Source organism: Cryptotermes secundus, unplaced genomic scaffold (assembly GCF_002891405.2).
Source record: "Cryptotermes secundus unplaced genomic scaffold, Csec_1.0 scaffold73, whole genome shotgun sequence".
In the NCBI taxonomy this organism is placed as follows: Eukaryota; Metazoa; Arthropoda; class Insecta; order Blattodea; family Kalotermitidae; genus Cryptotermes; species Cryptotermes secundus.
This window is the reverse complement of record NW_019738871.1, coordinates 2,843,956-2,858,855: the sequence shown is the minus strand read 5'-3', so window position 1 is coordinate 2,858,855 and position 14,900 is coordinate 2,843,956. Positions and strand designations below refer to the sequence as shown.

Here is a 14,900-nt window from a genome sequence, read left to right as displayed (position 1 = left end):
TCATATTTTGCAAAGAAGATACATAAATTTAATTCACTCTCGACTTAGGTGTGTGAAAATAACGGTGAACATAGATTTGTGCTGGTATTTGTTGACATTTCAAACCAATCATTTGCAGCATTTTGAAAAATAACTTTATAAATCATCATGAAAATATAAAACCGAAAATAATTCCTGTCAAATACCTCAGTATGAAAGTGTTAACAGTCAATGAATAAGTTATAATTAGAAATCTTATGGAAATATGCAGCCTGGTATTGTGCCTACTATTGATATTTTCATTGTTCCAGAATTCTCCTCTCCCTTTCAGACTCAGGTAATCAGAATAGATAAATTTGTCGGGAATCATGGATTCTTCAACAATAAAAATATCTTAGACTTATGAATTTAAGAGTGATGACTATAAAGAATACTGTCTTCTGGGGTATTATGTTAAATAGTCAGGTGAAATATCACTAATGTTTCAAAGGAACCTACTGCCTCCATCTTCCAGGTTAAACATACACTAAGCAAGCAGCCAATTATATGAGCCACATGTCAGAAATATGGTTATCTATGGGCATGGATAGGAGCCCAGAATAATCAATAGGAGCAAGGAGAAGATTATGGAACATGGCCCTAAAAATCTGTTATCCACTTCCTTTCATTGCCTGGTTATCAGATCTTGAACAGTGAAGACTGAAGTAGTATATTCTTTTTAAAAATGATAAAACTTCTACAACACTACATGGCAACACATTCCAGAAGACAGTATTCTCCTACATAAATAAGAACATTTTGTTTCTTCGTTCTCCTAATTGTGGTCATTCTTATAACAGGAAAGAATAGTAACAGTCATTATTGTTGACAGAGACCAGCCCATTTCTGCAGAATGTGATCACATACTTTGGTGTTCTGATGTGATGAGACTGGAATAATATACTAACAGAATTGTGTGTCTGAGGTCTGAAAGGGTTATGCAGCCCATTTCCTGAAAACTTTTTCATCCCTTCACTATAGAATTGAAAAGGTGTAAGAAAGCTGACATTCCAGATCTCATAGTATGACTGAAATTTTCTCCACCAACAAGAGGCTGTTTGCCACATCTCACTGGACAGGGAACATAGTGACATTGTGTGGACAATCTGAGCAATAACTTGTAGCAAGAAATAGAGGAATTAGTATATGTGCAGTGCAGTCAACATGAGTGACTGTAGCAATAATTTTATTAATTTAATTATGTAGTAGGCTTATAATATATTTATTATGTAATTTTTTGATGTTCAAGCTTTGCCTTCAGTTTCTTTTTATATGCAAGTACCTCTGCTGGTCAGAGGGAAATGTTTTGTTACACCAAAGAGTTTTGTGTTTGACATTTAACAATGTGTGTGTTTATTTAGTCTGTGTCTCCAGTAGAATACACAGCATAGCAGCCAACATTTGTTTTATTTCTGTCTGACAGAGCTCATTGCTGAGAAACACCCATACAGAATGTAAAATTCATATGGATCATGGAGTTTGATTTAACAAGAATGTTACTGCACACCATCAAGAAAGTTGTACAAATTTTGTTTTTAATGTGCAGACTGGATCTGTTATCTTTTGGAAATGTTGCAGATTGTCAATATTTTGGGATGACAGTAACAAATAAGAATTGCATTCTGTAGGATTTGAGGTCCTCACAGTGGTGATTAAGAAGAGTCTTCTGGGATATAACACCGTGTAGTCCATTGAAAGTAAACCAACGTTTCAGAGGAACATATTGCCTCCATCTTCAAGGCTCTGCTTGCCACCTGCTTCCTGGTTGGTGTCTTGCTCAGCTAGTTCTTCAACCCTGAGCATGGGGAAGAAATGTTCCTCCAAAACATCACTTGTCTTTCAGGGGACTATACAGCATTTTATCCCAGAGGACAGTACTCTTCAAGAATCGCATTCCTGAGGAAATGAATATCAGATCAAATTTGGAGAATGCTTTCTGCTATTCAGTTCAGAATCTTCTTTCATCTTTTCTGCTGTCTAAAAGTATAAAGATTAAAATAAACAGGACTTTAATGTTCCGCATTATTTTGTGTTGGTGTGAAATGTGGTGTCTTACATTATGAGAAGAATATACACTGGGGGTTTTTGAGATCGGAGTGCTGGGGAAATTAGGAATATTTGGACTTAAAAGGGAAGAAGTAACAGGAGGATGGAGAATATTGAATAATGAGGAGCTTCATAATTTGTACCTCCTTTCGAATATTACTAGGATAATCAATTCAAGGAAGATGAGGTAGGTGGAATATATATTATGCATTGGAGAAATGTGAATGTGAAGTTTAGGTAAGAAAGCCTGAAAAAGAGACCCACTTGGAAGATTTAGGTGTAAATGGAAGGTTACTTTTAAAATGAATTTTAAAGAAATAGGATTAGGAGTATGGACTGGATTCATCTGGCTCAGAAGAGGGACCGGTGGTGGGATCTTGTGAACATGGTAACAAACCCTTGTTTTTCATAAAATGCTATGATTTTCTTTACTCTATGCCAGGGGTCTCCAAAGTTTTCGAACCGCGGGCCACATTAGGTGATTCAGCACTTTCAACAGGCCGGATAAAATGAGAAAGTAATAACTCCAGGTATATGAGTTTTATTGAAAGCACAGAATTTCATAAACTAAATACGAAGTACGTGAGAATAAATTATCGCATATTAATGACAACAGACAGTAGCAGCAAATGCTCATATTTTCATCACAAATTATAATAAAACAATGAATGTGAATGATGGAACTCTTTTTTCATTCTTAAAATCTGATCAAATTGAGGTTCAAATTTTGAAATGCTAATCACAAGTAACGACTTTAAATGTTCGTCGGATAAATTTGCCCTGTATTTCGACTTGATGTACTTCATCTGGGAAAAAGTATGTTCACACAGATATGTCGTCCCAAAAATGGAGATAAATTTACAAGAAATTTCTTTAAATTTGGAAATTGCTCAGAGTTCAGAAATTTATAAAAATTTGATCAAATTTCCTTCCTTGTATTTGTCTTTAATATGGTAATTTTCCTGAAGTTCAATAATTTCCATTTGAATTTGACTTGGGACATCTGCAGCATCACAGTCAAATGGACTTTGAAACAATCTCATTTTCTGAGCACTGGAATCCAAATCAGCAAATCGCTTCCAAAATTGTTCTTTCAAATCTGAAATGACTAAATTTGCAAAGGAGGAAGGAAATTCTGCTTCACCCTTTTTATGCAACTCTGTTCAGTATAGCATATGAACAAAGTTACAATTTTTCACTTGGCTTTCCAGAAGTATCAACTTTGCTCTGAATGCCTTGATAAGTGCAAATAAATCACAGACTAAGTTATTTTCACCCTGCAACTTTAAATTCAAATGGTTCATATGGTTCACCAGATCAGCAAAAAATGCTAATTTCCAAAGCCACTCGGTATCTGATAAAAGTGGTTCGTGATGGTTTTTCTCGATAAGAAATATATCGATTTTATTCCTGAGCTGAAAGAAGCGCAAAAGAACCTTTCCACAGCTAAGCCATCGAACTGCAGTATAATATGTCAGGTCAATAAGCTCGGAATCACATTTACCAGTACTCACTGGAAAATTAGTTCAATTGGCGCATTTCTGCACAATTCTTTCGCGGGCCGGATAGAATCACATCGCGGGCCGCATGTGGCCCGCGGGCCGTAGTTTGGAGACCCGTGCTGTATGCAACTATCAGCTTCTCAAGAAAACCCGTCTTCCATGGAGATAGTTAACTGAATTTATTAGGTTCATGATATTGACCTATTTCATGGTAGCACTAAGCCTGGCTCATGAATACAAACAGTGTGTTGTGACTTGAAGTCATGACCTACTTCCCTAGATAATGAAATGTGGTTGCTAGGCCATACATTGTGCTCCTTAGTGGGCACAAGCCCAATATTGCATTCTCCATTGTTCTTTTGTCAGTCTCAGCAGCATGTGCTCTCTGTTCGTCATTTGCTGGACTTCTACCAGAAGGCAGCAGGGACCACAGTGTTTACAGAAACACTGTAAACTAAATCTCAGTGACACAAAGATTTCATTCAACTGTACATATTTCTGGTTTAGGCGATACATTTTCCCATATTATTATTATTAGGTAGTGTTGCATTGTGATATCATGTAAAGAAAGAGTGGACGATTACTTTTATCCAGAAACCAGATGGGGCTATTCTGTATTAATTGCAAGGCACAGGGCCTCACATAAAGTTATCTTTTGTTAAATACCTTGTGGTTATTCACATTAACTGAACATAGTTATGAATAGACAGAAATATATGGAAGGAACAACCTTAATTACCAGCTGAGAAGCAAGATAAAATTTAACATGTGATCTTTTTCTTTTCATCCCTCACCCCCTTTCTTTCCTTATCCCCTTCACATCTATGTCTCATTTCCTCTTTTATCCTTTAAAACAAAAAAACAAGTTACATTCTTATCCTTCAGATGGCATAGTTTAAAGCATAAGGCTGCTGCCTGTGTAAGTATATAAAATCAACTACAACATGAGAATTACATAATGGACATACATGTATGACAAACACATACAAAGTCATAACTGTCTGCCATTACATATTGTCATGTGTAGGAATGACTTACAAGTGGGGTTTTGGATTGGATGATTGGATTTACTGCATATTATACATTCACACCATTTAGGACCGCAGGCAATACAGCACTATCACTATTCTACACACTTTCCAGTTCACCGTTGCACACACATTAGGATTCTCAGTCTTCACTAGTTGTCTCCTGGCAACGGATTTATCACAGTGTCACTGGCCCTTCAAATCACAAGTGTAGTCAAAGCTGCAGCCATTCCCTGCGATTTGTGAACACCAGTGAACATTTTTGGAACCCATCTAGTGAAAGATTTGTGACAGCCTAGCCTTACTGTGATAAATCTTGTAGAGAACAGTGAGTGAGATTTGAGGAATTAACACGAAAAGTTCAGAAGTGGTGAAGCGTCATCTTTCACTTTGAACAAGATCATAATTCACATGCGCGAATTCTCCACCCGCACCTGCATTAGCTGCATAAAATAAACGGAGGTTACTTTCCGAATAGCCTTCGTATATTACTCACTACAAACGGCCAATCATATTCGTTCACCCGCCCGTCTTTCAACATACTACACCAGTGTCTTACAGTTGCCTATTGCGGGACATGTCATAGTTCACTCTGTAGAGACAAGAACAAACACTAAGTGACCAGTGATATGATGGTTTACAAACCAATGAGTCATATGACCCTACATCTCATGCACAAATTCTCTGCCTGCTACTGCATTAGTTGCCTAAAATAAACGGAGGTTACTTTCCGAATAGCTTTCGTATATTACAAAGATTTTCAGACTAATGGGGAAAAACTCCCTATACTTCTAGTTGTACGTGGTACTGGACAGGAAGAAGCCAGGTGTGGGAAGTATAAGCTTAAATTTGATGGAGGTCAGGCCTAGGACCGTTCAGCTGACTAAATGCAGTTTCATAGTAATTGTATAAGGCAGAAAAAGTTTTCATTGACAGGAAACCTCTGTATACCTTGTATAAATGTTACTTAGTATAGTGCAGTAACAAAGAATGCACAAAGTCCATAGCGACCTCGACGCCATGACAGCACGAATACACTCGTGCTGAAACTACGGCGTAAAAAGTGTAGCGCCGCCAGCACCGACGCTACCTTCATCGAAGAGGAGGCCCCATTTCGAAACACATGCATGTCTAGGAGAGAATTAAAATCTTGGTCATGGATCTCGTTGAGACTGAAGCCAAGAATGACTGTGCTGGCGAAGCCCAGAAGAAATTTAACCAGCCAAACAACCGAGGGCCAGGAGTAGAGGCTATGAGGAGCTATGAGCTATGAAACAGTCGCCAGCTGGTAAGGACTTGAACACGGAAGCCGAGGAATGTATGGCGTTGAGAGCCGTTACCAGGCAACAACCGGAGAAGACACAGCAAACTTCGAAGACTTGGTGAGGGCTGTAGTGAAGTGTAGAGTGAGTGAATTAGCGACAGGGCTATAAATAATTGTAGTTACAAATTTTGAGAGTTCAATTAATCCAATTACCAATCCAAACCCCGTGTCTATTCACTTAACACGTAATAATATTTTTATTAATATTGGGCACATAAGATAACATATCATTAAGGATTGTATCTTTCATTTGTTTTTTATTTCGTATTTTGTTTGCCGCCAATTATCATCTGGAAAATGAAACAATTCTTGATCACTTCAGATTCATATCCCATAAGAAGTGTCAAAGAAATTACGCCATCAAAATTTCGGCCTCTGAGACCTTTGCGACGTTTTGCGACAAACTCACCCATCTCGCCACAGTAAGCTGCTGGAACGAATAACTTTGATAGAGCAATTTTTTTTTTATTTACATATATTCTCTGTAGTTGATACCAGTTGGTGAACCGTGGGTTATACCGGTTATACAATAGTCTCTGGTAGGAAGTATCCATTCAAATTTTGAATAGCTAAATGTGTTTAATGTGTTTGACTTAGGTGTTGGACGGAATTATTTTGTCAAATGCGTGTTCGGTATTTTAGTGTTCTTAATGTTTCATATGAAGAGTTCTTACCTAGGACCTTAGGTTGCCCAATTCTACATCTCGTAAAAGAGTAAAGAACATGAATACAGGGCAGTCCGATCCACGAAATTCAGAATCCGAAAGTTCAATATTGCAAACGATTCCATCGCCAGCAGATACAAATACGAAAGTGAGTTTCGTTTTATAAGAAAATGTTTTTTTTAGGGTTGGGGGTTTAAAATATGGTATACGAGAGGCCCACACTTGAATTGATCACTCGTAACTGAATTAATAGTTGTAATAGTCATGAACTGTATCAATTGAAGTGTCAGTTTATATTTTATATAAACTATAAAGCGCGTGTATTATATTCCAGGTGCCAGATATACAGGATTTTAATATTATAAAGCCAATAAGCAGAGGATCGTTTGGGTAAGTATCTAAGTTATACCACCTGCAGAGTTAGATTATGATGGGGCATATTTCATATGGGTTTAATTTTCTGTGATAATTTTGTTGGGTTATGTCTCAAATACTGTTGAGATTTATGTGCATAGCTTTAGTATTCTGGAATTGTTTTGTTTTATTATCCTAGTAATATGTAAATAGATTATTGTATACTTGAACAAAATCATAGTGTAAGATGTGATGCTAACTTTTTCGTGCTGTTAGCGCCGTTTTTATTTTCCGTGTTCGGTTTATGTCATGCATGAAAGTGCTACAAGAATGCAGTCTAGTTGTTAGGTGGGTGAGTAAGACGTCGTGTTAGGATAAATCTGTATTTCTTTTTCATATGGAAGAATACAACCTTAAGGTAATGACTTAATCATGAGATACATACCATTTTAAGAATTAGCTGCACTGAAAAATGAAATTAATATCAGTACCTAATTTTAATAATTAGCAGTTTGGAATTATGGATTGAATATATCAGTTTGAAGTTTACCATTAAAGTAAAGTTGTCCCCGTGCTAAACTCATTAAGCACTGCGCCATGAAGGTGTATGGGAGAATGGATGTACAGATCCACATTTTCTTGACCTTGGCACTAGCTGGAGGTGAGTGGTCAGCTTAATGCCCCTGCCACTTTAACCCTAGGGAAGGAGGCCCCAATGCCCATTGGATAGGAGGTTGGGTGGGCCCCAGAGCTGGTCTGGATGATGTGGAGAAGAGAAAATTTTTGACCCTACTAGGACTCAAACTCTGACCCCTTTGTTGTCCAGCCTGTAGCTAGTCACTGTACGGACTGTGCTAAGTTTACCATTGTGTACTAAATGTATGTAGTGGATTTGGAATGAACTGACACATATAAGAACAACAGGAAAAGTAGTTTTTAATACCTCTACTTGAAATTTTGGGCTGCTATAATGATTTATCCTGTGAGGCTTCCAGCATGAATTATTGCAGTTGGCTAGAGTGTATTACAGTACAGTCTCTTCAAAGTGATGAATAGTGGCAAATGTCAGAATATGTTCTATATGACAGGAAGTAAGTTATAATTTTGTTATTATTGCTACATTTCATTCCTCTAAGTGATGCAACAGTTCTGCGTTTCAGTCATCTAAGTGTATGAGTTAACACAGTTTACATTGATGGCATGTTGCAGCAAAGTTTTTTTAGGCTACAAGAAGAGCAACCCAGACCAAGTGTATGCCATAAAGGTGATGAAGAAGTCAGAGATGGTGAACAAAAACATGGCCAGCCAAGGTAATTGCATTGCTGGATGCTCTTGTCTATTTTCATGGGTTATTTAACAGTGTTTTTCTGTATCAACACTATGTCACTAGATAGTAGGATGATAGATGTTTGATGATTTGGAAAGGATTTGGAAGGAAGTGGTTGTGTCCTCACTGAGGTACTATCCCAGCATTGGCTGGAGGGACAGAGGAAGACCACTAACAACTTCAGTCAAGATAGCCAGTATGCTGGCCAAGATTCAAACTGAGCATCTCCCAGATATAAGTCTGGAGTCAGATTGGGATGTTTGATCCTTGACTGAGGGATTTATAGATCTTCCTTTGTTCCTCAACATGATGTATGGTAGAACATTACAGTGCTTTAATGCTTTAATGAGACTTGCTTCTGTATAAAGGATGGGAAGCTATGCACATGTGTGTGTTTATGTTCTCTGGATCTTAGAGCCCTATTTTCTGAAATAGTCCAAAAGTACTGATTTAGTCTTGCATTTTAATGATTTTCTGGTATAGAAGTTACTGTATTTTTGGGGCTTTAAAACCATCTATATTATAGAGGCTTTAGGAAAACCCAATGTAAAATATAGCTGAAGATCTTGTCGAGAATATTAAGGTTACTGTTTTCTAGGATATGATGCAATGTAGTTGATAGATAGGTACCAGCATTTCATGGGAAATTGTTACCTTCATCTTCGTGATTTGTCTGCCATGAGCATATTTATGAGTGAAAAGAGAGTGGAAGTTGCTTTGTGGAGAAGTTAAAGGTCATGATTATATTACTGATTGAAATGTGCCACCAGGACATTCTTCTGGGTTTGCTAAAAGTGTGTCCTGTTACATATTAAGAAGTCGTTTGTTTGTGTATGTCCCCTCAGTATCTCCTTAGTTCAACTTCCAACAAGATTTTTCAAACTTACAGTGTTCTCTTTGTTTTGAGAGCCTGGCTGTGGTAAGTAACCCCATGGAGCAAAGTTCTTCTAGAGAAACTAGTAGTCGCTGAGCTGGTCAAGAAATTCCCCACCTTCTGTGGAACCCGGAAGTTCATTAGGTAATGAACCTTCAGGTTCACACATTGCTGTGTTCATAAGTGTCCACCACTGGTCTCTGTCTTGATCCAGATGAATCCAGTCCATACCCTCACATACCCTCTCTTATGATATCCTCCCATCCACACTTGGGTCTCCCAAGTTGTTTCTTCCCTTCATATTTTCCAACCAACTCTTTGTATGACTTTCTCATCTTGTCCCTATGTGCTACATGTCTTGCCCTTCTCATCGACCTTGATTTTATTGTCGTAATAATGTTGATTCAGGGTGTCACTGGAACAGATAGATTTGTCACTTAAACAATACCTAATTGCTGTCTGATTGCAGCTTTTGAAATCATGATGTTATATTCACCTTCTAATGCAATCAATGGTATCATAAATTTGTGTACAGATTGGCAATGAGAAAATTGTGAGAGTGATGTATTAAATTTGGCAGGACATAAGAATTTTGGGTGTAAAGAACTGGAGGAATGTAGCATTGAATAGAGAAGAATGGCGAGCAATCCTGAGGAAGGCCAGGGCTCACAAAGGGCCTGCAGCCCCTGGGATTCTTGGGACTCTTAGCATTCTGCATGAAACTCTGAAGATTTGCTTCACTTTCTTTAGTTGTAATACCACATAACACAACATTCTTGCCATATGGGATTTGGGGTTCTCATAAGTGACCAAAAAGATTACAGTTTCTGGGTTAAAACACTGAGTAAAGTGGTAGATATCACTCTGATGATGGAGGCTGCTGGTTCCTCTCAAACACTGGTACCTATTGACCAGACTGTGTGACATCACATCCCAGGAGTCAGGCTACCAAACTATACGGTGTGACACTGTAGAAGGCAGCAATCTTCATATTTGTAATGGGTTTGCAGTGGTGATGGAGAGGAATGCCCTTGCATTATCACACAGTCCATTCTGTGTTCAACTGTTCTACTCCCTGCAGACCAACCACAACATTTACCTGGTAAGTCAAGAGGGAGATAGATAGTTGCATAATACTTGTACACATTTGTTGCCAAATGGATTCTTGTATTGAAACTTCCCAGTGGGCATCTCATTTCACGAAAATCTGTTTGGCACTTCATGCATGCAGATGGATGGACAGGATGAATTTAATAGGCACCCTACAGAGTTGCAAATGCACATGAAAGAGACTGGAGATGAAGATTCAAATCATAAGGAACCTGCTACAATATTTTTACATCATGTTAACTGCAGTGACTACAAAGTAAATGTCATAATATATTTGGGTGGTCTCTGGTACGTGACTTAGATTGATGAATATTTTGTAACACTTAAAATGTGGTCAGTTTGTGTGTATGTGTTCTCTCTCTCTCTCTCTCTTTTTCTTGGTCCATGGTTGTGGCCATCTGGTAACTGCTCTTGCTTAAGTTCAATTTTTATGTTGTATGTTGTCAGGTGATGGAATACCTAGTAGGAGGTGACCTCAAATCCCTTCTCAGCATCTACGGTTACTTTGATGAGAACATGGCCGTGTTCTATGCTGCAGAGATAACATTGGCACTGGAATATCTCCATTCACATGGAATCACACACCGTGATCTCAAGCCTGACAACATGCTACTTACTGACTGTGGCCACATCAAACTCACAGACTTTGGACTGAGCCGCATATCTGAGTTTCGGAGAGGTTTGTATGAACTTAATTACGTTTGAGTGACATCTGTGAGAGAAAATGATATTTATTTATGTAAACAATGACAACAGCCCTTCACTTGATGAGGTGAGCACTGGTATGTAATAACTTAAGTCTGTTAGGTGACAGGGTAGACTGTGGATGTGTTAATGTGGATCTGCCAGATATTGCGGTCAAGTGGGTAGGGCTTCTATTGTTTATTTTTGACAACCTGAGTTCACATCTTGCCCTGAAGACCAGATATCCTGACTGAGATGGTTCTTCATTCCTTTCCAGCTTGTGCAAAGGTAATAACTGAAATTAGGTCAAGGCTGGTTCCTTCCATTTCCTTTCCAACCAGTTAGGAGGTCTGGCGTTGTCATGCTGAAGCAGTACCCCGTTTATCAGTCGTCCTGAACGTTTTCTGCAAATTGCATCCTGAAGCTTCACCAGAACATCGCAGTATATTATTGTGATAGATCATTGTATAATTTTTATGTGACTTTGGCATGTGATGTATTATTTCTTGACATGTCCAATTGTATTCACTTCAGTTATGGATGAAAATAAAGTTGAAAATTGAAAATAATCCAAGTTTCCCATACTTTCATCGTCTCCACTGGTCACATTATACTTTCTATTACGTACTTGTTTAATAGGCACAGTTATTTATAAACACGTAAATTAGTCAGAACTCTGTAAATGAGTAAGATCAATCAATCATGGAGTTCAAAATTAACACTAATGCTGCATACTATATTTTAAATCACTTCATAACATTTGGCATAAAAGGTCGCTGCACATTCACAGACAGCAATTAGTCACATTTGTGGCATACTTTGAAACTTTTGTGTCCGTTTAGTGCCTCCATATGTGGTCTGCGGTCTCAGCATGTTCTCCAAACCATGGGGGAGGACCAGTGTTCTTCACATTCTGTCTTTGGTAGAGTTGAAAGTTTCATTGCCTGAACAGCAAAGTCTTCCTCCTCTACTAGGGCAACAAATTTTCACATGATGGGCCAGGTACTACCCACATTCAGAAATATTGAACCTTTTTAGAGGTATTGGTGTAGGTCAGATAAACAAAATTTTGTATAATCTCTATTCTCACAGAAGAACGTTGCAACACCCCGACTCCCAGATCCCTCACACAGTCCAAACATTACAGTAAATTTGTTGGAAACTTGTAGACATTGCAGAACGTGTGCGGATCCAGTACAATAAGCGGGGACAGGAAGTTTAAGTTTTTAACTGAGTGAATAAAAATAAAGCAAAGAATTAAAGCTATCCCTGTAACAGGCTGTGGAGACCCATAGGGTTGTGAGATGTTGATGTTCCCACATTTTCTAGACAGTCGGCTCATAGATGGCGGCAGGGTTGTCAGCCTTATATGCCAGCCATGCTTTACCCCCAAGAATATTCCAGGTTCTCATTTCTCTTAGAGGCTGAGTTGACCCCGGGGCCATAGTGCGGCTGGAAGGATTAGGTCAATTGAAAAAATCCAGTGACCTCATTGGGACTTGAACCTGCGACCTTCCAGCTTGTAGCATAATGCCTCAGCCAACTACACTACTGCGTGCCCCCAATTGGGTGAATAGCATGACTTATTCTATGTATGCAGATCTGGAAATATCGGACCTGGTGACCGAATCGGAGGCTGGACTTTCCTTCAGTCGTACCCCAGGACAGCTGTTGTCACTCACCTCACATCTTTCATTCGTAAGTATACATTTTTCAGGTATTTTTGGTTCCCTGTAATAAATTCTGGGTGATTTGTCTTCCATTAATTTTTGTGCTGCGAGCCCTTAACTACAACTAATTCATGATAATTAATTTTGATTCAAATTAAATAACATTAATTATAATTTTGGCTGTGCCATAACTCAAGTGGTTAGTCGCTGGCTTCCCACTGCGGTAGCCTGGGTTCGATCCCATGTCTGGTCAAGTGAGATTTGTGGTGGCCAAAGTGGCGCTGGGGCTCGTTTTCTGGGAGTACTTTGGTTTCCCCTGCAAATATTCATTCCACCAATTGCTCCACAATCACCCTCCCCTATCATCTGGGGCTGGTACAATAGGCCAGAAGTGGCCGCAGTACAAGGGACTTAGACCCACCCCACTAGCAATAAAAAAAATAAAAATAATAGCATGAACAGTGATAATGAAATAGTATGGAAATATACTGACTTAAGATCTAGTTCCATGTGACGGTTTCAGAAAATGAACAGCTGCCTGAAGATAGTCAAGCAAGGCCAAAACATTTAGCAGTTGATATGATTTTCATGCTGTTTTAAATTAAAGAGAGAGTGTGAGAAATTTTAAGTTGCATTAAAGACAGAGGTGAATGAGTGAGTTGTACATCGCTGCAACAGATTGTTCATATATAATTCTGTTTTTCTAAGATCTATATTGTCTCGTGTTAGGTATGTGACACGCGACAAATAACTTTACGCCATATTGAATGTAGGAGATTTATTCCACATTCACTCTCACAATTACACAAGTACTGCCATCTGCAATATCACAAATACTTCTCCTGCTCTCGGCGACTGCTAGACTGCAACTGACTTCGGCAACTTCACGATCCACACTGTGTCACTCCTAATCGCACACTCTCTTCAGATACTGCTCAGCCGGCTTTTTATACTGCTCCCTGTTGCCTGTGTCAACAGCGGTATCCCCTGTTACGTCACGGCGGGGGAGGGGGCCGGAATGTTGACTGGCCTGTTACCGTAGCAGCGACAGCGCTCCGACACTGTTACATCACCGCTGGCAGGGGGAGGGGGTGTCCTGCATAGCGCAACTACGTCACAATATTAATACCCTCCCCTCTACATCCAGTATCTTTCTTTCTCCCCACTGAAACATTAGGCATTTCTCGTCTCTTCCATGTGTGCTGCATGCCTTAGCCATCTCATCTCCTTTTACTTGATTGTCCTATTTATATTTGGTGAGGAGTACAAGTTAAGCTCCTCATTATGCAGTTTTGTTCTAGACACCTCAGGCCCAGATATTCTCATCATTTTGTTCTTCCGTTAATGTCAGAGGCCAAGTTTCTTCTGGTAGTGAGAGTGCTTAAATCAAGGGCTTTAAGGTAGGCAGGATATGTAATGTGTGAGGCAAAGTTCTGTTTGGATAATCTCATGGAAAGAGATAATTTGGGAAATCTGGGCATAAGTCAGAGGAACACAGTCTTGGGAAAATGGATTTTGAGGCTGTGAACTGGGTTTTGTTGGTGCAGGATACAGCCACTGATTGGAGTTAATGAATCATTAGTTCCCATACCAGCCTACAACTTGTTCAGTTTGAATGGTGGTGCTGTTTGTATGATGCAGGGCTCAGGTCAGAGTGGCATGCTGCCTGGTGACACGCACCTCAGCATGTCGTCCAGCTGTGAGGACCCAACACAGAACCTCACACCCTTCTTGGAGCAACGTGAGGGCGAGGCAAGTATGTACTGGTTTCTTTGTATGGTTGTCAAGAGTTATTACAATAGTTGGGACTGTGGCAAATTTATTTTACATTCATTTTAATGTATTACAACTTTCTGGACTGTAAGATATGAAGAAGTTCTGATTGCACAGATGCAATAACACTTTGTATTTATGTTCCTGCTGTGTATATTTTTCCTTAATTTAAATCACTTTCTAATTTTCCTACCATTTCAGTTGTTTTAGTTCTGAGTTTTGCACCCTTTTTTCTTCTTCTTATATTAACTCTTTGACTGGCGCGGGCATGTTTTAACGTCAGGGCGATGCCAGCCGTTCCCTGGCGTTGGCGTGTTTTAACGCTTTGAAAATCTCTTCCCTTATTTGCTCTCTTGGCTCTCATCAACCAAAGACATATATATGATAGTTTTTGTGCATGGTTGTAAAGAACCCTTGTAAACTTTGTGGGGGTCTATATTACTGTCAGAACCCTGCGAGAAGGAAAAGTTCAAAAAATATTTCACATTCATTCAGTTTCACCATGGCTTCTCGCAGCAAGTGTCG

The 14,900-nt window shown here is 39.0% G+C and overlaps 1 protein-coding gene across 3 annotated transcripts in view; it reads left to right on the top strand.

Moving 5' to 3' along the window:
• The first annotated feature begins 6,458 nt into the window (after nucleotides 1-6,458).
• LOC111871057 (serine/threonine-protein kinase greatwall) overlaps nucleotides 6,459-14,900 on the top strand; it is a 31,718-nt gene continuing 23,276 nt past the window's right edge. For 2 of the 3 annotated variants that reach the window (XM_023863809.2, XM_033754090.1), the window contains exons 1-7: nucleotides 6,459-6,731; nucleotides 6,918-6,973; nucleotides 8,147-8,247; nucleotides 10,149-10,240; nucleotides 10,696-10,927; nucleotides 12,533-12,630; nucleotides 14,244-14,358. In XM_023863809.2, the coding sequence (XP_023719577.1) occupies nucleotides 6,642-6,731; nucleotides 6,918-6,973; nucleotides 8,147-8,247; nucleotides 10,149-10,240; nucleotides 10,696-10,927; nucleotides 12,533-12,630; nucleotides 14,244-14,358 (784 nt within the window). In that variant the 5' untranslated portion in view covers nucleotides 6,459-6,641. Of the gene's footprint in view, nucleotides 6,732-6,917; nucleotides 6,974-8,146; nucleotides 8,248-10,148; nucleotides 10,241-10,695; nucleotides 10,928-12,532; nucleotides 12,631-14,243; nucleotides 14,359-14,900 lie in introns of those variants that run through there. The other variant, XM_023863810.2, reaches the window with a different exon arrangement.